General features: G+C 41.2%; 1 protein-coding gene across 1 annotated transcript in view; it reads left to right on the top strand.

Annotated features, from left to right (window-relative positions):
- Window positions 1–755: 755 nt before the first annotated feature.
- Window positions 756–23,191, top strand: part of LOC147706454 (complement C1s subcomponent-like) — a 75,718-nt gene continuing 53,282 nt past the window's right edge. Inside the window, exons 1-2 of the mRNA XM_086932969.1 lie at window positions 756–1,054; window positions 4,332–4,548. Of these exons, the coding sequence (XP_086789095.1) occupies window positions 1,026–1,054; window positions 4,332–4,548 (246 nt within the window). The 5' untranslated portion in view covers window positions 756–1,025. The remainder of the gene's footprint in view (window positions 1,055–4,331; window positions 4,549–23,191) is intronic.

Below are 23,191 nucleotides of genomic sequence, written 5' to 3'. Positions count from 1 at the left end.
CGAATGCGAAAGAGACGGGTCTAAATCGGAGTGATGGCTCTCTCCTCCAATGGCTGGCCTCCGTTTAGGAAGCCAGCCAATGAAGGAGAGACAGGGCAGGGAGGCGGGTTCTACAGCCCTACTAAGAAGCATTAATTATCCTCCCGGAGACTGCGCAAGCGCAGCCTTCTCGGCCCTCGACCTAAAAAAGGACTATAACATGGGCACTGCTAGCTGCATCAAAGTGCTTATTTTCCCCACACCCTATATAGACAATGGTGATCCACAACTCACCCTTCATGTTGCCTCCCCCTTCCTCCCTCTGTGTTTCCTTCCACCTGCATTAGAAAAAAAGTGCTGTGACACATCACGCGCTGGGCACACCATAGCGCCTTTCCCCCTCACTCTTTGTTGTACGTGTTGCCCCCCCCCCACCACCCCTTCCACCCCCCCTTCTACCCCCCAGAGTTGCCGCTCACCCTCCATCCAGCCAGCAATAAAAAACAGGTCTATGACTCAGCCAGCGCTGAATGCATCATACTGCTTTTCTTTTGAACTTACAGCCATCCAAAGGCTGTGATGCAAACCACCCACATATTTCCATAATATGAAATGATGCCAAAACCCAAAACATGTTCAGCTCTTTCAAACAGCAAACTCTGCATTATGCACAAGGACCAACTCCTCTGAACCTTGAGCCAAAGAGTTCACATGCCCAAGGGACATTGACCATCAGATACCACACATTTTAAATGCCAGTTAAATAGTTTTCAGGCACGGGCAGAAGGTCTGACTGCACAGAACACAGGAGGGCACCGCAGCCTGCAGAGGGGTGTATTGTGTATCCCTGGTTTTGAATGGGACACTAAGTGAACCCCAAAGTCTGCTCAGGGTGTGGGAGGTATTGGTACCTGCTTCTTTGCAGGGATACTGTTGTATGATTACTTCTGCACTGTGCATCTCTTGAATTCCTGGGGCTTCCCTTGGACCTGCTTCTGCGCCTCGCCGTCTCGTGAAGGTGCTGCTCTGCACAGGGTGTACCCCAGATGCTGGACTGGCCTCAGAGCACAATGAGGTGAGTGTCTTTATCTGTCTCCCTCTCTGGAGCCCTACAAAGCTGACACAGTCTTTAATCAGGTCCAGTTTCCCAGCCAATGATCATGTTGATGTTGATGTGTGTAAAGAACATAACTGATGGCTCTTGTGAAGTATCTGTCCTGGAAAAGAGTTAGACTATGTGACTAGTTTGCAGGTCACCGGCAATAATGGGGGTCTCATAATCGCTCCCACAAGTGACTAATTAGGCATGGCGTTACACTAGACCTTTCAATTTTGCTAAAATTAAGGGGCAAATTCATGACTGCCTAGTGCTGTTGCAGAATCACTTTTTGTGACGCTCTGGCGGGGCAAACGATAAAATCATATTAAAGAGGCCAAGCAAAGCGGCTTTGTGTGGCTTTCAATGGCCTCATAGATATGGGATAAGGCAAGCTGACACACATCGCTGTGTTGCGTTACTCTGCAGTAGGGAGGCATTTAGTGGGTGTTGCAGTGTGTGTTCCCACGCAACACCCTTGGATTTTGACTCTTTCCCAGATTTACAAGAGCATGTAAACCCGGGATGCGTCAACACATTCCGCCGCCCCATGGGAGGGGCAACGGGGAGAAAGAACTCTATTTCTTCTTGTTTTTTTCCTCTTTCTGCAGCAAACATAGAAACAGGATAAAGCCTCTGGGATTGTGTTTTTTAAAAGAAGGTGCCCCTTCCTGCACAAAAAACACTCCTGCTGGCAACGCAGGCACCCTTCCATTGATACATAGATAGATACGGTGCATTCCTGCCCTTTCACCTTCACGTACGGTGATTTGCTGCGCTGCCTTATGCCATGTCCCCATTAATCTGTCCCTATATATTTACTTTCAGAGGCTTTCAGACATCACTTTTCATTCATTGGCCTGCTTTTGTGTCAATCATATTTCTCTTCCACACACTAGCACACACAGCATTGGGCAATGGGCCCGCCCACGCCACCTATTGGCTGACTTCACTGTAAGTGACACATTCTTCTCTTTTTTTCAAAAAAAAATCCACCCTCAGTCCTTCCCTTCAGTGCCAGGGAATTGGATGGGAGTTTTTTAAACCACCCAAAAAAATGTTGACGTTTAAAGGTTTCGTTTCTAATGATGAGGGCCTGTTACCTCCCTCAAAAATCAAGATTTACAAAATCATGACAAAACAAATATTGACAAAGACAAAGGGCTAGCAGCCAATGCCAGATCTATCGACTTTGGGACTCCAGTACTTGGTTTTTCCTTTGTGCTGGCAGGGGTGGAGGATAGAAACATGAGCTACAAATTGCAAGTCTGGCTTTGGAAGCCCATTCAAAATCCCTGCACTGGTCATGCTTTTGTCAACCAGGCATAGTCCTTCAGGGATTAGGAATAAAAAACAACACAAAACACTCACTGTGAATACCACCTGCTGTAAATATAAATTATTTGATTGATTTAAATTGCATAAAGTCTTTAGGAAAATGATTCATTAGGTAGGAATATTATTTTGACATAAAAAGTATGTTTCAGCAGTGCAAACACTGGGATGGATGGACTCCGCCTCCTCCGTCGCACCCATGGCATGTTTTCGGACATCTTTCTAGGAGTTTAAAAGGCAGGTGGCAACCAATGATGCAAAAGTGACCACAGCAGCCAGTGCCCACTCAAAACCTACAATTCACTTTTGTCCTTCAGTTGTGACCTGCGAACTCTGGCCTGTCGGTGCTGCACGTAGCTGGTGAATTGTAGGGATTTTACAGTTTTGCATTTTAACCAGCTACCTCATTTGAATTGATCAGGGAAATTTCAAAATGTTTGGTAACAAACTGTATTTTTTCTTATGAGCAAAGAAGTTGAAATTCCAGTTAACATAATTTTTTCAAAAAATTATGGGAGATTTTACTGAACATCACTGAGCCCCTTATGCTCAGAGTAATGGGTGCAGGGACAGTGGCGGCTGGCAAGTATGGCAATTGGAGTGTGGGAAAATGGGTGGGTGCATTAAATAAATACATAACAAAAATAAAATAAATACATAAATGAAATACATAAAAAGTTTATTACCATGCTTGCTGCAGACACGTCCTCCTCGCTTCGGTCCTCTTCTTCTCCTCACGTCACACCCAGGGCCGCAGCTAACTTCCTTAAACAATCCTGGTGCTGTTGTTATGCTGTTAACCAGCATAAGAGAAGCTCCAGGACTGGAGGGAGCAGCTTTTCTCTGTGCTCCCGAGGACAATAGAGGCCTATGCATGCTCTCAGGGTTGATAGATTTACAGTGCGCATGTCAGTCTGGCTGTCGCAAGATGTCTGGCCAAAGTGACATGCGCACTATAGACTAGAGCCCAGGCAGCCCACCACTGCTGCCACTTAACAGCCGCCATCCCATCCTGATACTCAGTTCAGGACAGGTTGACAATAAAAATTGAAATTGTAATGAATTAACTTCATTATGATGTTATCTTTCATAAGTGGGACAACGCTCCCCCACTCCAATTGAAGAGCCGCCCCTGTGCGAGGAATGGGCAAAACTATATCATAACAAAAAAGAAACAGTCACTAAAAAACATTTGTTAATGAGAAGTTATGGTTCCTTACTAAGATCAGATAAAAAGGTAAATTATTTAAAACACCCAATTTTATTTTAAGAAAAGGGCAGGTTGATGGAACACACTGCGTTCCACCAACTATGATGACATATGCAGCTGACACCCTCCAAATGCACAGCACAAGACCTGACACCAGGCAGATAACATTTCAGATGATATCATTCCTGACCACAAATACCACATCACTATTGGCTTCACCAAAATTGGAAATGATAGCTTAAGCCACACCTGGGAAAGGGCAGTCTATTCACAACCTTCTTTCTATATGGATGTTTGCAAGGGCATTACAAAGGTGAAATGCTAAAGCCAAAGTCTCTCCTTGCAGGCCTATGGGAGGACGGCGGCTGAGCAGAGGTCTGATAGAAAGCTGGATCTTGTGCATACAGCCTACTGGACTCGGGTGAAGGCCTATCATGTGACTCCCTAGTCTTTGATCATTTATCTTCCATGACCAGTTCACAATCATCCAGCGACTCAACTTCTAGATTCTGCCCCCTCCTGAACACCGATTGCAAAGAAATTATACCGCCTGGACCCGATTTCTAGGTTATTCACTGGTGTCCTGCACCTCTCATACTGTACGACTGCTTACAAATGAAGGTTGATGGCCATAACGGAGCCCGTCTATGCCCACGTTGACACCTCATTGTAGATATCTAATGGTTGAATGACTGCCTCTTCCCTTTTTAGGACTTACACCTGGCTCTTCATGGTGTCCTGCCTTGTTGTTCATGGCACTACAGAGGTATTATTTGGACAGTTCTCATCCCCAGGCTACCCCGCACCCTATCCTCCAAAGCGGACCATGACATGGACAATTTCTGTGCCGCAAGGAAGGAGAATCAAACTCCAGTTCACCCACTTTGATGTTGGTGACGGTAATGAGCACTGTCAAGACTACGTGAAGGTAATATTTTTATGTGCATGTGCCATAGTATCTTGCTTTAAATTCCCCATATATTCTGTCCAATTAAAGCCAAGCATGTATAAATATGAATGCTCCCCCCATATGGATACAAAGGACATCCAGTGAGCTCCTTCATTTTAGTGGGGGTCACCTACTTCGTCCTATAAGCAATGGGTGTCTTCCCACTCAACAAAATTAGGAGGACTCCTCTGTGCCATGAAATGCCTGGTGTATGAACCCACCAAAAGCACAAATAAACAAACAATATTTTTTTTATTGCCAATTGAAAAGGAGAGCTTCCTCCATAAAGATACCCCCCATACACACCTGTCATCCTCCCCTGCCTCCTTAAGAGAGGGCTTTATATTATGTCTGTTGCATTTTGTAAGAGAAGTCCACTCCATGTGTTCAGGTACGGCATGAGAGGATGTACACCCAAAATAGGTTGCATACATGGTTCACGTACTACTAGGTAATACTAAACCCCACCAGGAGCTAGTTCTACTTAAGGCTCATGTTCCGAGTTTTGTCTGAAACTTCTGATAGACACTTGCGAAATCTGGGGACAGGAACACTGACAACACCCCTTGAACCAGCATGTTCAGCCAAGGCATGGAAATCTACAACATGCCACGCAATCATTTTAAACAAGATGTCGCTGACATTTCTGGATGCATGAGGACTATAACTCTTGGTAGGAATGTTCAACTAATGTGATTGAGATCTAAAATTGTAAAAGGGATGGTAAATTTTGAATGATGTTGGGATTGTACATTTTGAATGCTGTAGGGACGGTACCTTTTGAATGATGTTGGGATTGTACATTTTGAATGCTGTAGGGACGGTACCTTTTGAATGATGTTGGGATTGTACATTTTGAATGCTGTAGGGATGGTACCTTTTGAATGAGGTTGGGATTGTACATTTTGAATGCTGTAGGGAAGGTACATTTTGAATGATGTCAATGTTTTTGCAATTTTATATAGTGCAGTAGCCCGCTTTTCAAAAGAATTAGATTAGGGGGAGTCGGATATTAAGTAGTTTTTGTATAATTAGAAGATGTTGAGATGAAACTGGAATTCGAAACTGGCTCCCCATTTCCAAAGTCATCAGATCTAGCCTTGAGGCAAATTCCCCTTTCTCAGCTGTTTTAGAGCTAAAAGTTTATTCTCTTTTGTTTGTGTTTTTAGATAACAATAGTTATCCCTATTTGTACACTTGGCAACTTTCTTCACCTTCTGCGAGATACCCAAGATCATAACTCGGCTAGGTGTGACGGGCTACACCTTGCATTGTGCTATACACTTGTCTCACCTGCCAAGCTATGAGACTGCTGGAATTAGGAGACACCTGACTATGCCTTTGGGTTCTAGCCAGGGAGCTGCCTGCTAAGCTCTCTTGCAAATATCCATGAAACTTGGCACATGCGGGGATCTATGAGCATGGCATGCGTGTCGTTTGTTTGTTGTGAGTAAGTTGGTCAATAGGTAATGGATAACGTGTGTATGCGTGTCTGCATAGCCCTAATGAACCTGTTTTCCTTTGTCCATCTGCATGACCTGTTGCTCACAACCTCCTGCACAAGCCAGTGCAGCATATGTTGTAGAGTCTCTGGGTTGGATCTACAAAAGTTACAATAGTTTGGAGATGAGTTATTTGCTTTCACCCTACCTAGTAGAACTTGTCCCAAAATGCATTAATCTTGCAATCCAGATCCAAAAGGAATGAGGTGATCTTCGACGCTGCTCTAACCCCAAAGCTAACTGCACATTGACATTGTGTAGGTTGGAAGTTAACCTGGGGAAAGGGGAAATGGGGGAAGAGGGAGAAAGATCCCGGATAGCACCACACTGCCTCGTTACACCACGGGTGTGACTGGGGCAGACAACAGAAGGCTTTTAGTATGACTGCATTGTTGATTATGGCAATCTACGTTTGAGATTCAATCTGATACACCTATTGGTACGTGTTATAAAATACATGTTTAATATTATAAGGAGTCTATTGTGTATTTGTGTATATACTTGAGAATTGCACAAATATAGTTGAAAGTGCAACTGGAAAAGCAAATGTTTTCTACATCAGTGGTTATAAGCCACAGCACAGCTTCCATGTTCATGAATGCTATCAACTGTTAGTCACTCCAATGCCTGTGTGTATAGCTGTAAGGCAGGTTCCAGGTTTCCAAATGAGACTGGCCAAGACCGTTGACTTTTCTATTCTGTTTTTATTATGCCAGACAAGAAGGGTTGCCAACCCTAGTGCAACTTCATCTTCTTCATTTTGATTTTAAATAGTTGGAAATTGTCATAAGATACAATTAATAGTTCTTTTAATCAGAAAACTTCTAAAATAGTTACCAGCATATCATAAGATTTCATTTGGGTATGTACTTTCCTCAGAAATCTAGTCTGGATTCAGGTTCAGGATCAAGATTTTTATGCAGTTATTTCCTGTCCTCAAACAGAACTCTACCATTCCAACATGGCTACTTCATTAGCATGCCAACTGGTGTGTAGCTGTTTGGAATTTAACAAATAGATCAGTGTTCTCTTGCACACTGATTCAGCAAAAGTCATATAAAGACAAAAAGAGTACACTGTGCACCAACAGAGTACCTCACTCTAATAAACTGACTAGACAAGAGGCAAAAAGAAAAATAATAGTTTTGCTTGTGAAACAACCGTTACAACGCAACTATTACAACGGATTACTTTTACAACGCAACTACTACAACGCAGGATCCTTTACAACGAATGCCTTTACAAAGCATGACATTACATAGCAGATGCAATTACAACGTAAGTATAGGTAAGTTTATCTTTTTTTTAAACATTTATTTAATTTAAAAAAAAGTATTTAATTAATTTAATAAATATTAAAAATAAATTAAATAAATTAATTTCAGTAATTTTAAAAAGTAAGTATGTGTATAGGAGTATATATTTTGGGGTTCTGAGGTATATGTTTTGGGGTGTTTGGGTATTTTAAGGGTTCAGATATAGTTTTGGGTTATGGGGTACAGGGGTAGTTTTAGGGTTTTGGGATAGCTATGGGTTTTGGGGTACAGGGGTATTTTTAGGGTTCAGGACTAGGTTTGGGTTATGGGGTAGAGGGGTATTTTTAAGGTTCAGGGCTAGGTTTGGGTTTTGGGGTACAGGGGTATTTTTAGGGTTCAGGGCTAGGTTTGGGTTTTGGGGTACAGTGGCATTTTTAGGGTTCAGGGCTAGGTTTGGTTTATGGGGTACAGGGGTATTTTTAGGGTTCAGGGCTAGGTTTGGGTTATGAGGTACAGGGGTATTTTTAGAGTTCAGGGCTAGGTTTGGGTTTTGGGGTACAGGGGTATTTTAAGGGTTCAGTTTAAAAAAAGTACTTTAAATAAATTAAATAAATTAATTTAAGTAATTTTAATATTTATTAAAAAAAGTTCTTAAAAAATTAAAAAATAGTAATTTTTACCCCTACACTATCCAGCAATTACCCTACTATTACACCCCCCTGGAGTTAGAATAGTAATTTTTACCCCTACATTATCCTGCACTTACCCTACTATTACTCCCCCTGGAGTTAGAATATTATTTTAAAACACCTACACTATTTTAAAATATATATATATATATATATTTACAAATACATTAATAAAAAATAAATGTTATAAATAAAATTAATTAAATATCTATTAATTCCTTTAAAAAAAAATGATATACTTACCTATACTTACGTTGTAATGGCATGCGTTGTAATAGCATCTGCGATGTAATGTCATGCGTTGTAAAGGCATTCGTTGTAAAAGATCCTGCGTTGTAAAAATTGCGTTGTAATGGTATGTGTTGTTAAAGTATGCATTGTAACGTCATACATCCGTTTTGCTGTGTGTGCGTGATCAGAAGCCACTACAAATGCTGCCACAAATGGGAGAAAAAGAGGGGAAATGGTACGTGTATTCTTTACAACATCAATTTCAATAGATTCCAAAAATATATTGGTACATGAATGTAACCTATACTGTTTAATTACTTAATGAATCAGATAGGTTTACTCAGTAAAGCATCAACCTTTTGATTGGAGGGTGAATGACTCAAATCCCCAGGTTGGAGGTACTTTTTTGTTAATACACAAGTGACTAGTAGTTTTAATTCTCATTCTGAGGAATATAAATTTCCAGTTTCATTTTTAGAGCAACAACTGGAATGTTCCTTGGGTTATTGATGCACTTGTTCCATTGGCTCAGAAATGTAAAGATTTTTTGTCTCGGTTAGTTCTCATTAGGATGCATAGGTTATTGTATTTTTTAATCTATATATATAAAAACGAAAGTATGTCTGTTTGTCCTTTATGCATTACTACACCATTCATCCGATCGGCATGAAACTTTGAGAAGTTGTTGAGTACACTCCCGTGAAGGTTTCTGGCAAAAATAAATAAATAAATAAATAAATAAATAAATAAATAAATAAATTAAAATAAATAAATAGATAAATAAATTGTTAAAAGTTGTTGAGTACACTCCCGCAAAGGTTTCTGGCAAAAAAATTAAAAATTTAAAAAAATAATAATTTGTTAAATATTGGCCCCCCCAGGGCCCTCATAATCTTTCCAATACTGAACGTTTACAGTTTCCGGTGCAACTCGCTTTTGCAATGACCATCAACAAAGCACATGGACAATCGCTGCAAGTGTGTGGACTAGATTTGGAGAATCCGTGCTTCTCACATGGACAACTGTATGTGGCCAGCTCACGCGTCGGAAAAACTTCTGATTTATTCGTGTACGCACCAGACAGAAAAACAAAAAATACTGTGTATCCACAAGCATTCGAATAAATAAACAGAACTAAAACAACACTTTAAAATGTTTTCCATATTAAAATGAATGTTTCAATAAAAATGACACAATGTAAATTGAATGTTATCATAACAAGTTTCTTTAAATTTCCTTTCTTCTGAGATCGCAGCAACGCGCGATGGGTAAGCTAGTATTTTATAAATCTTTGTTTTTCGTATTAAACTTTTAAAGGACAGAGTATGCGTAATAATTGCCTTTGTTTCTATATAAAAGTTAGACTTTCTGTTATACAGCTGTGAGTATTATTTCTAAAACTATACGCTGCGGCTAAACTTTCCGAGTAAGATTAGGATACAATTACAAAAGTGTCTACTTAGGGCACGAACTCCCACAAAGCAGGTGCTCAAGAAGGAAAAGCCTATATGATTTACATGTTAATCAACCAATATTATTTTGCATTGAAACATGTATGATATCCACTTTCCACGACAGATTTGAAGTTGCATCTGTAGTAATGAAATGCAACAGTGGCCTGAAATTCAGTGCCTTTCATCATCTTTTTTTTTTTTTTTTTTTTATCCTCATTTGCCGTCTTGCCGCCCATATCTTTGTTCCTTTCCCACCTCTGGGCTGTTATTGTCTCTTAGGCTGGTCTAGAGTAATGGGGCGTAGACAACACATATTTTTGAGTCTGGTCACCTCTCGACTCTCCTTCTTGACCACCTGACCCAAGATGTGTATCCTCCACCATCTCTATTCCTCGTTATCGAATCCAAATACCAGCGAGACAGGCACGGGCTTAATCATTGGACTTTTAACATAAATATAACTTTAACCAAAATTTAGCAGGAAGGGTATCCAAAAACCTCTATTTCTTTTAGAGCAATCTAGCATGTCTAACTTTGCTATATACCTCATGGCTAATATCCAGTCCAATAAGGTAGGACTGAGTGGTGAGACCCACAGTTTACATATCTCTCGACGTGCTAATAACATAGCATAAAAAATAAGTCTAACATTGTTACCCAAAACTCTATTTTGCAGATCATGTCTCCCAGAAATAATTAATTCAGGGCTTACCTCGATGGGTTAGTTCAATGATTTGGAAAGGGAGTTACTCACGTCAATCCAGAATTGTTTGATATTCGGGCATGATACGAACATGTGTAAATCATCAACATTTGGGGCTTTACATTTTGGACATTCCACCAATCCTCCATCCTTAAATTTAGAAAGCCTGTACGGGGACCAGTATGCCCTGTGGATAGTAAATAAAACATTTCGCCTTAGGTTGGCAGGTTTAACAATTCTATATAGCATGCTCATAGTTACTTGCCATTGGTCTTCTGTAGCGATCCTTGGCAAGCTATTCTTCCACGGGGTCTCTGGTAGATCAAATATTCGATCCTCCATTTCCAATATTCGCCAGTACCAGCAAGCAACTTCCTTCTTAAAAACCATTAGCTCCAGTTTTGATTCAAAATCATTTTCCCGTCCAATCCCTAATCCTGCATGGTTTGCCCAGCTTTGAATCTGTAAGTACTTGTATTTTGAAAAAACTGGGCCCCAGTTTTGTTGACATGAACTCCAGGGAATTAGTTTTCCATCTTGAAATAGATCTCTCCATCTTTGTAGGGCTGGCTCCTTTATCAAATTTAAAGCTAACGCATCTCTTGTCCAGGTCGGAGCTCCCGGCGATTCCCATATCGGAGCCATATAACTGAGATAAGGGATCTTAGTTATTTTTCTTATTTTATACCAAATCTCGGCCAAATCTTTCAGAGTCTTGAGTTTCACTTTTTTTAAAAACTTGGGGTCTCCAAACTTATATAAATAACCAAACTCATGATAACCTGATATCTTCAGCATTATCTTAAAAAGTTCGCCGATCTGAGAATGAACAAGGGAACCCAATAACATCCTGCAATTTTTCAAACAAAAAGCCCATGCATATATTTGTAGATCAGGAGCCGCCAATCCTCCTTTATTTACACTTCTTCGTATTTTCCTCCATGAAATTCGAGAGGTTTTTGACGCCCAAATAAATGAAGTTATCATACTTTGTATTTTCGCCAACCATTCCTTTTTAAAACACAGCGGAATAGCTTCCAACAAAAAAGTAATTTTTGGTATAATCACCATCTTTACCAGGTTAGATCTCCCATATATTGACAAAGGTATGTTCATCCAGCCCTTTAGCATATCACCAACCTCTTTTTTTACTCTGTCAAGATTAGTTTTAGCCAAGTCCTCAATCTTCTGTGTGATCCTAACACCAAGATATCTCATTTCTGCTGTAATTTTTACTCCTCTCGTGTTAAGATTCCAGGTCATTATCTCAGTCTTTTCTTGGTTTAGCTGGTAACCAGAAATCCTACCAAAGTCCTTTGTTATCTTTACTAGGTTTTCCAAAGAACTAACTAAACTAGTAGAATAAACAATAATGTCGTCCGCATATAGACCTAATTTCCTTGACCAGTCCATCACAGCAAAAGGGGGTATCTCTTATGAAGCCCTAATTTTACAGGCTAAGCGTTCTATATATATATTAAAAAGTAAAGGTGATAAGGGGCATCCTTGCCGGGTGCCCCGCATTACCCTAATGGGAGATGTAAGAGTGCCATTTATAAGTACACGTGAAGTCGGAGCACAATATAGTGAAAAAATGGATTGCGTAAATTTATCCCCTAAATTAAGATATTACAGAAGAGTTTTTAAATATACAAAATTAACACGGTCAAAAGCCTTGGCGGCGTCTAATGCTATCACTGCCAAGGGATAATCATACTTAGAAGCTAAATCTATCATGCCTATCAAAGAGTAGGTAAGGTCTTTTAAGTACCTCTTCTTAATAAAACCTCTTTGATCTTCATGTATCAATTTATGGATGATTTTACTAAGCCTGTCAGCCAAAATTTTTGTGAAAAATTTATAATCACAATTTAAAAGCGAGATCGGCCTATACGCATCCATATTTTTTGGAGATTTCCCTGGTTTGAGTATTAGAACAATGTTTGCCTCATTCCAAGAGTTTGGGATTTTCGCTTCCCCCCTAAATATTTTATTATATAAGTGACAAAGAGTGGGGACCAGCGTATTATCAAGGGCTTTGTAGACTTCTGCGGGTAGACCATCCGGTCCAGGGGTTTTTCCTCTTTTGCTATCCTTAATAACTTTCATCAGCTCCTCTTGAGTGATTTCCTTATTAAGCCCAAACATATCCTCATCTGACAATGGTTTTATTAAAGATAGCCAGGTCTCAATCTCAACCCTATCTGGACAAAGGTCTTCTGCATAGACATTCGTGAAATATTCCTGAAATGCTTTTACAATCAGTTTATTTTCTGTTATAGTTTGATCTGTGCCTGGTTTCTTGATCTCTTTAATATGATTCCGTACGACATCTTTCTTGGCTTTCCAGGCCAGTAACTTGCCACATCCCTCTCCATATGAAAAATGTGCCAACTGACTAGCTTCCCATCTCTCTTTAACTCGTTGGGCAAGTATCGCAGTGAGCTGAACCTTTAAGTCTAAAAGTTTTTTCTCCCAAGGGCCATCTAAAGTAGTCACATCCTGGGGAATCCGATTCATTTTGCACTCTCGAATCTCTTTTTATAACTTTGAAACCTGACTATAATACAGTCTTCGTCTCTTTGCGCCCTGAACTCCCATTCTACCTCTCATAAACGCCTTGCATGCTTCCCATACTGTGTCATCCCTGGCTGAGCCCACGTTTACTTCTAGAAAGACTTGTATCTCTTCTTTGAGAATCTCTAGGACTTCTGTATCACCTAAGATTGTCCGATCTAATCTCCAAACTGAAGTAATCTCCTCTTCTTCCAAACTCAAATTTAAACTCACCCCAGAGTGATCTGATAGATGCGCCCCTAAATGATCTACCCCTGTAACTCTCTCTTTCAATCTATTATCGACCAAAAAAAAATCTAACCGTGAGTTGTGTTTATATTTTTTGTTATAAAAAGTAAACCCTGACTGTTGTGGAAATTTACATCTCCAAATATCACAAAGTCCAAGTTGCCCCATCATTGACTTAACTTTGGCAGTCACTTTAGTATTCATTATTGCTCTGGTATTACCCGCTCTATCCATCTTCCCGTCCAATACTGTATTAAAATCCCCTGCCATAATTACTTTACCAGGAAAATCTAATAACTCCAATTCTACTTTTTCTAAGACTGTGGGATCATCTATATTCGGACCATAGTAACCCACCACTGTCAGCACTTCACTCGAGAGTCGCAAACTACAAATCACCCATCTTCCTCTACTATCTACTACACTATTTTCTACTACTATGTCGGATCCTTTCCTTGTCAAAATAACCACCCCCTTTGTAACCAAATCTTGAGATGTAAAAATAGCGTTTGCAATCCATTTTTGAGTGCTAAATATCTCTTTACTTTCCTTTTGTGTTAAATGTGTTTCTTGCAAGATGATGATCTCTGCGGGTGAGTCTTCTAAGTATTTCAGAATCAGCTGTCTTCTAGATTTGACTCGAAGCCCATTGACATTCCATGTAAGGAACCTTAACTCCTTATCTCTGGCCCTGCTCATCGTGCTTGTCATGCTTGCCATATGCTGCCCATTTTTTCTTCCTGTTTAAGTCACAGCAAGACTGCTCATGAGGAATATTTTTTTTAATTTTCTCCCTTACCCCTATCCCACCCCTCTCCCGACACTGACTTCCCACCCTGGAAAACCCAACCATTACTCCCATGGCCTAGGCCTGTGGATGTCTCAGTGGTGGTGTCTCTTAATTTTACGGATACTTTCATCATCTTGCATTGTCACTGAATGTCAGCAATGATACAAAATTTGAAATCTCTCCTAGTAGCATGAGAGGAGGTTTAGATTCAAATAAAGACACACCGGTGAGCTTTATGACTGAACCTCTTTACTTAAAACTCTAGTAGCAAAGATGAAAAGGGTTTTGCACATAAATCAAAATAGCCATTGAAAGTACCCATTATGGTCTAGCAAAAAAGAATTGTGCATCAAGCACCCATGACATTACAATGAGCTTGCATTATGTCAACGACCATCCTACAAATAGTCCTGAGACAGTCCCTACTTCCTCTTCTTTGCAAACTACAAGCAGAACTGCCAATGAAGAAACAAGATCGAGATACCCATAGTCATATACACTGTGTTTTCATGTAACAATGTCTTGAACTAAAAAAATATCCTTTAGAATACATCTCAAGACAAAAGATTCAGCCCAGGGATTTCATCCAAACACTTCTAGGGTGTTGAAACATAGAGAAAGGTTAAACTTTAAATAAAAAACAATTCAGAAAATTAAGTGGGTGGTGCAGAGGGATAATCTTTGCCTCCCTGTCTTTAATGGAATCTAAACCTCCTGTCACCTTAGTGGGGTATACTTTGCGATCTAATATATGACTGGAGGCTTAATTATGAGACGACAAAGACATGAGACCCACACATTTTTTATTTAAAATTAAAAGGCCTTAAGGTAGTCTGATGTAAATGTAAATGTACAGGAATTTATATGGCGCAAATCACCGAGTGGTTTCTATGCGCTTGTTTAGGGAACCCGTCCTGGTATTCTCCTGTGAGATAACCCCGGCAGGGTATCCGCAAGGTGAAAGCCAGGCTTACCACCGCGAGGAGCCGTTGTGGAGATTAAGCAAGCTATTGCCCAGAGTGTGAACCCGTGAATCGAGTAGGCACCGGAGCGAGAATTGTCGAGTCCATGGACATTTTAGGACTCAAGACCCCGTCGAGCCTGGAATTGAACCCTGGTCCCGGGCTGATCTCTGCTTCCAGGTCTGCCTCCTCTAACCAGTGAGCCACACTTCTCCACACAGTCTGATGCAACCAGTCTGCCACTTTCCTAATGTCCTTGAGATGTCCAGAAGAAGTGAAAGATTCAGATGCCATATTCCCTCATGTAAAATGGGCCTCAAATACAGAAACATGGATAGAGGTAATAATAGGGCTGGTACGGTGGTATGGTGTATTCATCTAAAATAGCTGTTAACAATGGGTTAAAACAAGGGTACATACTTGTCCCATTATTATTTTCTCTTTATTTCTCAAACCTTTCGATAATATTAAAAAAAAGATAATATACATCTCCCTAAACTTGGAGTGAATGAAATGTCCACTTTGATGTATGCTGATGCTCTAGTTCTAATGTCTCTAACCCCCTCAGGCGTACAAAGACAGATATATTTGCCAGCTTTTCAGAACAGCATAGTTTATCAGTTTACAAGGAGGACCAAAAATAATGATAATGGATGCAAAAGGCTTAAACTCCCCTTGGTATTGGTAAGATAAGGGAGGCAGGTAAGAGTGATGGTGCCTGGTGAGGGAGGATTTCGACGGATGATGATGAGGGAAAATTTAATAAAGAATTAATTTTACCTCAGCATCATCCGTCCAAATCCCCCCGGCCCCACCCGGCCCCACCGCCTTACCGCTCTTACCTACATGGGCTGCGGCTGCTTCAGCCCCACTCCTCAGTTCACTACTGGATCTGCAGAAGGACTCTCAGAGGACAATCTGCTGCTGTGACCTGCTGTGCACTCTACCAGACTGCTGCTGTACCTGAACCCTCAGAGGCTATCCCTGCCATTGAGCCCTGAATCCACATCTGCATCCAGGACTACCAGAAGTGATTCCAAGGGCTAGTTTGCTGGCCTCTTGTTAAGAGCCACGAGGACATAACAGGTTCTCACCATCTTGAACCCGCACCTGGACCCAGCCTGAGTCCTGAATCCCCATGAGGTGGCCATCCACTCCTGGACCCTTGGTTGTGGTGCTAAATGTGCCCAGATGGCCATTTTCAAAAACTGAGGACAAAATTTGGCCAAAATGTGCGCTAAGAACCAGGACCAACATCGCCATTTGTATTGGCTTTGCAGCTTTTCCTGCTATCTTGTTCTCGGTACAGCAACGTTTTTTCATGGGCCATTTGCTAGAGGGGTATCCGACCTTGATGAACTGTCTTTGGGTACAGCCCTCTGTCCTGCTGGAGATTTTCGACGTCCATTTCAGTGACGAAATCTGGTGGCAACATTCTTAACGGCAGCTTCACTCCACAGCTATCCGACGACCAACCATGCTTCCTCATCAGACACTCTTGCAGCTTTGACCCGCTGAACTTCTACCTTCTCAGACATTTTTCTTCAGAAATGTTTCTAAAGCTGAGAGTAAGCGCTGACCGGGTCCGATCCACGTCTTGTATTCAAACCACACTCCATTGCGGTCGGCCTTCATTTTCAACTTTGACTCGATTTAGCCCGACCAGATGTCCGCAGTTGATATTTTAGGTGCTATTTTGAACCTTAAACTTTAAAAATGTATAATTCCGGTTCTACTGATTGGATGTTTGTCAGTTTGGTGTCAAATTATCTATTAAAATATACTCTATATTTATAGTTTGGTTTGGGATTTATTCTTGTGCTGTGTTTTCACTTTATTTCTATTTGTATGCTGCATAAATACCGTACACGTTGCCTGTAATTTAAGCCTGACTATTTTTTGTTTCAAGCTACCCAGGGTTGAGCACAGGTAATTCTGTGCCTTTTTGTACTTCACCCTGCAAGCGATTGTGGCTGTTGCTTGACCTTGCTCACACCCCAGTCACCCAAAAAACCAATTTCTTACACTGGTGTTCGGCAATGTGGATCAGGCTTGTGTTTGTGCAGTCCCATACAGTGATTTTTGTTCCATAAAAACCTCTTAGCGGCAGGAAGGACCCTCCTGGCCCCAGGAGGAGAAACAGGATGCCTAGGATGGGGCAGGAGCAGCGTGTCTTCTAGGACCTGTCACAAGTGCAGTTGGAAGACAGGAGGGAGGAGAGGAAGCTCACGCAAGATGGCACATGAATGCAAACTCAAGGAGCTGGGCATAAAAGCCAAGCAAGGGGAGTCCACCAGTAATGGTTGCAGCATGGCAGCAGAAATCAATGAAGAGGTGAGGGTCTGCATACCCAGGCACCTGGTGCTCAGGTTTGTGGTGGGAGATGGTATAGGTAAATAGTTCTCAGCTTATGGAGTAGCTCTGAGGGTACACAAGGTCCCAGAGGGGTACAGGGGGTAGCTTGCGGAGGTACTTGCCCACTGTGGGTAGGGATACTCTTCTGACATTGGAGGTAGGGGACCAGACCAAGTATGCCCCTTATGAAGACCATTCTTCCAAACAAATTTGTGCTGACCCCTGAGAAATACCAAGGTTCAAGGGCAGCCACAAACTCTCAAACCAGTCCCAGGTGGACTTCTTAGATTACTTCAGCACGGCATTGAACGGGATGGGTGAGGGGCAGCAAAGTGGATGATTTTGTTGGGCCGCTCGACCTGATTCTGATGGAGCACATGATCAATACCTGTTTTACAGAGCTGCGCCAACACCTCGTAGCTAGCAAGCTTGCTAACCCCTGGAAGCTCGATGAGGAGGCAGACCTCTAGGCCAGCACCAGAGTGTCCATAAAGGTATGTGAGAGTGACACAAAGAAGGGTGATTCATGATCTTCCCAGCAGAGTGAAGGAGAGGTTAAGGGAGACACAGACAAATCCTGGGTCGAAGGAGGAAAGAAAGGGTTCCTATCTCTCTTCTGAGAAGGAGGGAGGTTTTGGTCAGAGGTAGTGCAGGGCGCCCCACTTCCAATCCTGCTACTTTGCTTGTTCTCAGCTAGGGCACATAAGGGGTGTTCTACAAAACTACCCACTGGAGGAATCTCCTCGGGGGTGGCTAATATAGCCTTAGGGGTAGGTAGTTCCCAGGGGAAGGAGACAGATCATGCCTTAATCTCTATTAGTGGGAGAGTGAACTCAGAGGGTAGATTGGTGATTCCTGAGGGTAGGACTTGTCACTTCCACCAGGGAAGGTGAATGGGGTATCTGACACTGCACTGAGGAACACCGGGGCCAGCCAGGCCATTTTGGTGGAAAGGCTGGCTTCCACAGAGCAGTACACTGGTCAGGCGTAGGATAACTAATGCCCAGGGGCAGGTCTTTGTCTGTCCCATGGTCCTAGTAGCCCTGGATTGGGGTGGGGAGGTGACCCAGAGAAGGGATAGTTAGTCCCCAGATGCCCATTGACTGTATTCTACAGAATGAGCTGTCACTGGTGATGGAATAGGTAGGAGGGGTGGCCACCCAGGGCACCCAGCAAGCTCAGATATCCGGGGGTACCACTCTCAAACAGATGGGACAGAGCCCTAGATGGAAGGGTAGGAAGGACTCAACCCTGATTCCTGTTCAGCATCATGGTATGGAGTCAGGGGCTGATTGACCAGTCACAGGCTACCACCCCTAGACTGGTGGGAAGGAGAGTAGAAAAAGGGTGCCTACCACCTGGGGCTGTTGCCCCCCAGTCTGAGAAACCACAGAGGCCGGAGACCCTAGGATAACCTGGAGCCTGGATGTTAACACTGACAGCTGTCAGTTGCCTCTGTTGGTTGCTGTCCTTATGGGCAGAGCTTTCCTTGGGTTGTGGACAGAAGTTTGATCCAAGGGCAGAATGGATCTCATCCCTTTGTTGGCCATGGTGGTACTGTCTGCCTACTAGGATCTATTTGTGAGCAAATTAAGGTTAGGTGCTGCACAGATGGGGTCCACAGGTGAGGAGAAGGGTTCCCCATGGGTCAGGTTAGTGGTTTAGGAGAGTGTAGACAGAGGGATCTAATTGAATTCAGAGGGGCATAGAATGGGCACGGGCCTCTGCAGTAGAGGACCAGTGTTAGGTTCTTTCACCTAAACAGGAAAGTCCATAAAGGTATTGATTAGTGTCCCCTTGGCTTTAGGCTGGAGGGTGGTCATGTTGGACCTGTGCCTCTCTTCGGGCTCACCCACAAACATTTTGCCTTCCTCCTCATATTTATTTCTGATTTTGTTTTATTGACTTTAGGACTCTGTACACTTTTCTACTGCTAACCAGTGCTAAAGAACTGTGCTCGCTCCACTTAAACAAGGTTACATTAGCTTAAACCCAATTGGCATACTAAATATACTCTTAAATCCCTAGCAAAGTGGCACTACATGTGCCCACAGGGCTTGTAAATTAAATGCTACTGGTGGGCCTGCAGCACTGATTGTGCCACCCACTTAAGAACCCCATTGAACACATGCCACTGCAGCCTGAATGCAGTTTTAAACTGCTATGTCGACATGGCATTTAACACCCTTGCAAACCCTTAAATTCCCCTTTTATTAAGTTAAAGTCACCCCAATGTTAGGCCCTAGGTAGCCCATAGGGCAGGGTGCCTTGTAATTAAAAGGATGGACGTGCACTTTTATGTTTTACATATCCTCGTAGTGAAAAAAACCCTAAATTCATTTTTCAATCCTGTGAGGCTTACACCTCCCATAGGATAACATTGGAGATTCAGTTTTAAATTTTTTATTTTGTTTAAGAGATTTTTATTAGGTTTTAACAAATATGATACAAAGCCATACAATGATAGGAATAAACATAATAAGATAAAACAAGGCATAACATGAATGTAAAATAAAGGTTTAAACCATGGGAAGAGGAAAGAGAAAGAACAGAAAATATTAAGAAAGGAAGAGAAAAAGGAAAGAGAGAGAAGGGATAGGAGCCAAAGAAGAAAAAGAGAAAAGTAAACCAAGAGTCTGGAGAATATATGCAAGGAGGCAACGGATCAAGCAATCAGTTTGGAGGATTAGACGAGAGATAAGTAACAAAGGGGAGCCATAGGAGATCAGATTTAATTCTTAAAGAGACAGAAGAAGAGGAGGCGACAGCAATCCTATGCTCGTCACAAATGAAGTTCCACCAAGAAATTATAGATAATTTGGAGTTATCTTTCCAACAAGATAAAATCACTTTAAACGCAATAGCAATGAAAAGATCAAGTAATCGAGCTTTAGTTGGACAATATCTATATCAACTGATACAGAACCCAAAAACACATTTAGTAATGATAACGAAGAAGAACATTGAAACACTTGCATGCATATATTCCAAACAAAATTCCAAAAGGATAAAACAGAATGGCACTCGTATAATTGATGTTTAAGAGTACCTGTTTATGAAGAACAAGACCAACATAGTGGGGAAGATACTGGCGAAAACCTAGAAATACTTACAGGTGTGATAACAACTCTATGATAAATAAAAAACAGTGATTGAGTAATGCGTGCAGCAATAGAAACTTTAAATAATTCGGACCATAAATGATCCCAAACATCACCAGATAAAGAAACATTCAAATCAGTTTCCCAAGCAATCTCGGTAGACGATTTGGGTCGGTCAATAACATTAGATAACAACATTTTATATCCAAGGGCAGCTTTAGGTTGATACAGAGAGAACAAAGGATAAAGTGGAGTGAAGGGAGAGAAACAGGGAAGAGTATCAGGTGCGGAAAGAGTTGATAAGTGAGATTGTATAGAGGTAGTTATGTTGGTCTACTCAGTCAGACAATAATTGGGTAATTGATATACAGTTTGCAATTCATGAAAAGGAAGAATAGAGTTATTCAAAAAGAATTGATGGACAAATGAAATACCCTTTTCTTTCCAATACTTGTAATAGAAGGATTTGCCCTTACACTTAAGAAACTTATTTTACCACACAATGGATGCCAAAAACATTGAAGAGGAGATACATTCTTAGAGAATGTGTCATGCAACAGTGTTTGAGAGTATTTTAGAACTGGGTGTTTGGCCAAAAAAGAACTGTTAGACATAAAAACAGTGTGTTGAAACGAGAAGTCCTTTAATAGTGAACGTTCAAAAGCAACCCATCTAGGTAATGGGGAGTCTAAAAAATCATAAGCTAAAGAGAAGGATTGTTTAATCAGGAAAGCAGAGTTGTAAGTTTAAAAGTTGGGAAAACAGACACCGCCTCCATTCTTAGGACGGATGAGTTTATGTAGGGCGATGCGAGGGTGTTTATTATTCCATAAAAATTTAGAACAAAAGGAAGCGTCTTGGAGGCAGCTGCTTTGACCACCTTGCAGCTGCCTTCTGGAACTCCCTTCCTCTTCACCTTAAAATGTGCGGAAACATCCTTAGTTTCAGACACTCCCTCAAAACATGGCTCTTTTCTCAAGCGTTTTGATGAGTTCCTCTTTGCTTCCTGTGACTGATGCGTTGTGTCCCTGTCTACAGCGCCATGAAGCCCCCGGGCGAACGAGCGCTTTACAAATACATCTCAATATCAATATCAATATCAACAAATGGAATTTAAGCGAACAAAGTAGGAATTAGGTATTTTTATAGGCAGCATAGAGACAGTGTAAAGTATATGTGGTGTGATCATCATTTTAATAGTATCAAGACTACCCCACCAGGATAGGAATAAGGGAGACAAAATTTGGAGAAGAGATTGGATTTTATCGATAAGGGATGCAAAAGTAAATTTGAGTGTGTCAACACGGGATGAAGAAAACCAAATACCAAGGTATTTGATTTTGGAAGGACACCATGCAAAGTCAGTAGAAGTAAACATATACTAATAGCAGGTGGAATTTAAGGGTAAAACTTCTGTTTTAGATAAGTTAAGTTTGTAACCTGAAACGGAAGAGTATAAACAAACTTCTTCCATAAAAGGAGGGAGAGACGTGACCGGGTTGGCCATATACACCAATATGTAGTCAGCATATGCAGATATTTTTGTTTCAATAGAGGTGAATTTAAAACCATTAACATTAGAGTTATTTCGAATTCGTTCCAAAACAGGTTCAAGGGATAGGATAAACAATAAGGGGGAAAGAGGACAACCTTGTATTGTACCCCTAGACAAGGAAAAAAACTTAGAAAATTGGCTATTGACAAAAATACATGCACGAGGAGAGGAGTAGAGGAGTTTGACCAAGGAGATAAAGGAGGGACCAAAACCAAACCATTGCAAGGTACGGAACATAAATTGTCAATTGATGCGATCCAAGGCTTTCTCCGCATCCAAAGACAAGGCTGCTAGTGGGGCTTTAAAATTTTTACTGTGGGAGATGATGTTAGAAAACATACGAGCATTATCTGCGGCCAGTCTGCCTTTTACAAAGCCAATCTGGTCAGTTTTAATTAAAAGTGGGATAAGGGAATCAAGACGTGAAGCAAGAATTTTGGCAAAAATTTTACAATCATAATTAATCAAGGAAATCGGAGGATAATTTTTACATTGGGAGTGGTCTTTGTCAGGTTTTGGGATTATGATAATTAGAGCATCCAGGAAAGACCCTGATGCCTTAGCATTAGAAATAAAAGAGTTAACAAGTTGAAGTAGTTTGGCTACAAAGATGGCATGAAATGCAGAGTAGAACTCAATTGGCAACCCATCAGGACCTGGTGCCTTTGACTTTTTCAGAGTGTTGATAGCAAGAAGAACTTCTTGAAGAGAAATGTCTTTCTCCAGCTGGTCAAACTCTTAACGAAGCAACGGCGGAGGGGGGAGACCATCAAAGAAAGATGTTAAGTTCTGCGCAGAAGGGTGTGTGTCATCAGTATAAAGAGTTTGATAGTAGTTATGAAAAACTTCCGCAATGTCTTCATCTGATGAAACCAATTTATTGAGAGAATCATTAAAAATAGGACCTACAGTTTTACGTTCAGATTTGATTTTTAGGTAATTTGCCAACATTTTACCCGCCTTGTTTTGACCTCCATGATATTTAGATTTGACTTTTAGTAGGGTATTACATGCTTCAATTGTAGCAATTTTATTTAGCTCAGTTTTTGCTTTAATTAGGTTCTGGAGGGCATCAGTAGACTTAGAAGAAAAATATAAGTGTTCAAGCTGCTTGATATTCTTAATTTGGTCCTCATATTTATTTCTTTTTATTTTCTTCTTTTTAGAAACATAGGAGATAGTGAATGCTCGAAGGGTAGCTTTGAAAGCATCCCAATTA

This window comes from Lissotriton vulgaris, chromosome 7, assembly GCF_964263255.1.
Source record: "Lissotriton vulgaris chromosome 7, aLisVul1.2, whole genome shotgun sequence".
Taxonomy (NCBI): Eukaryota; Metazoa; Chordata; class Amphibia; order Caudata; family Salamandridae; genus Lissotriton; species Lissotriton vulgaris.
The sequence above is the reverse complement of the archived record's forward strand: the minus strand, read 5'-3'. Positions and strand labels throughout refer to the sequence as shown.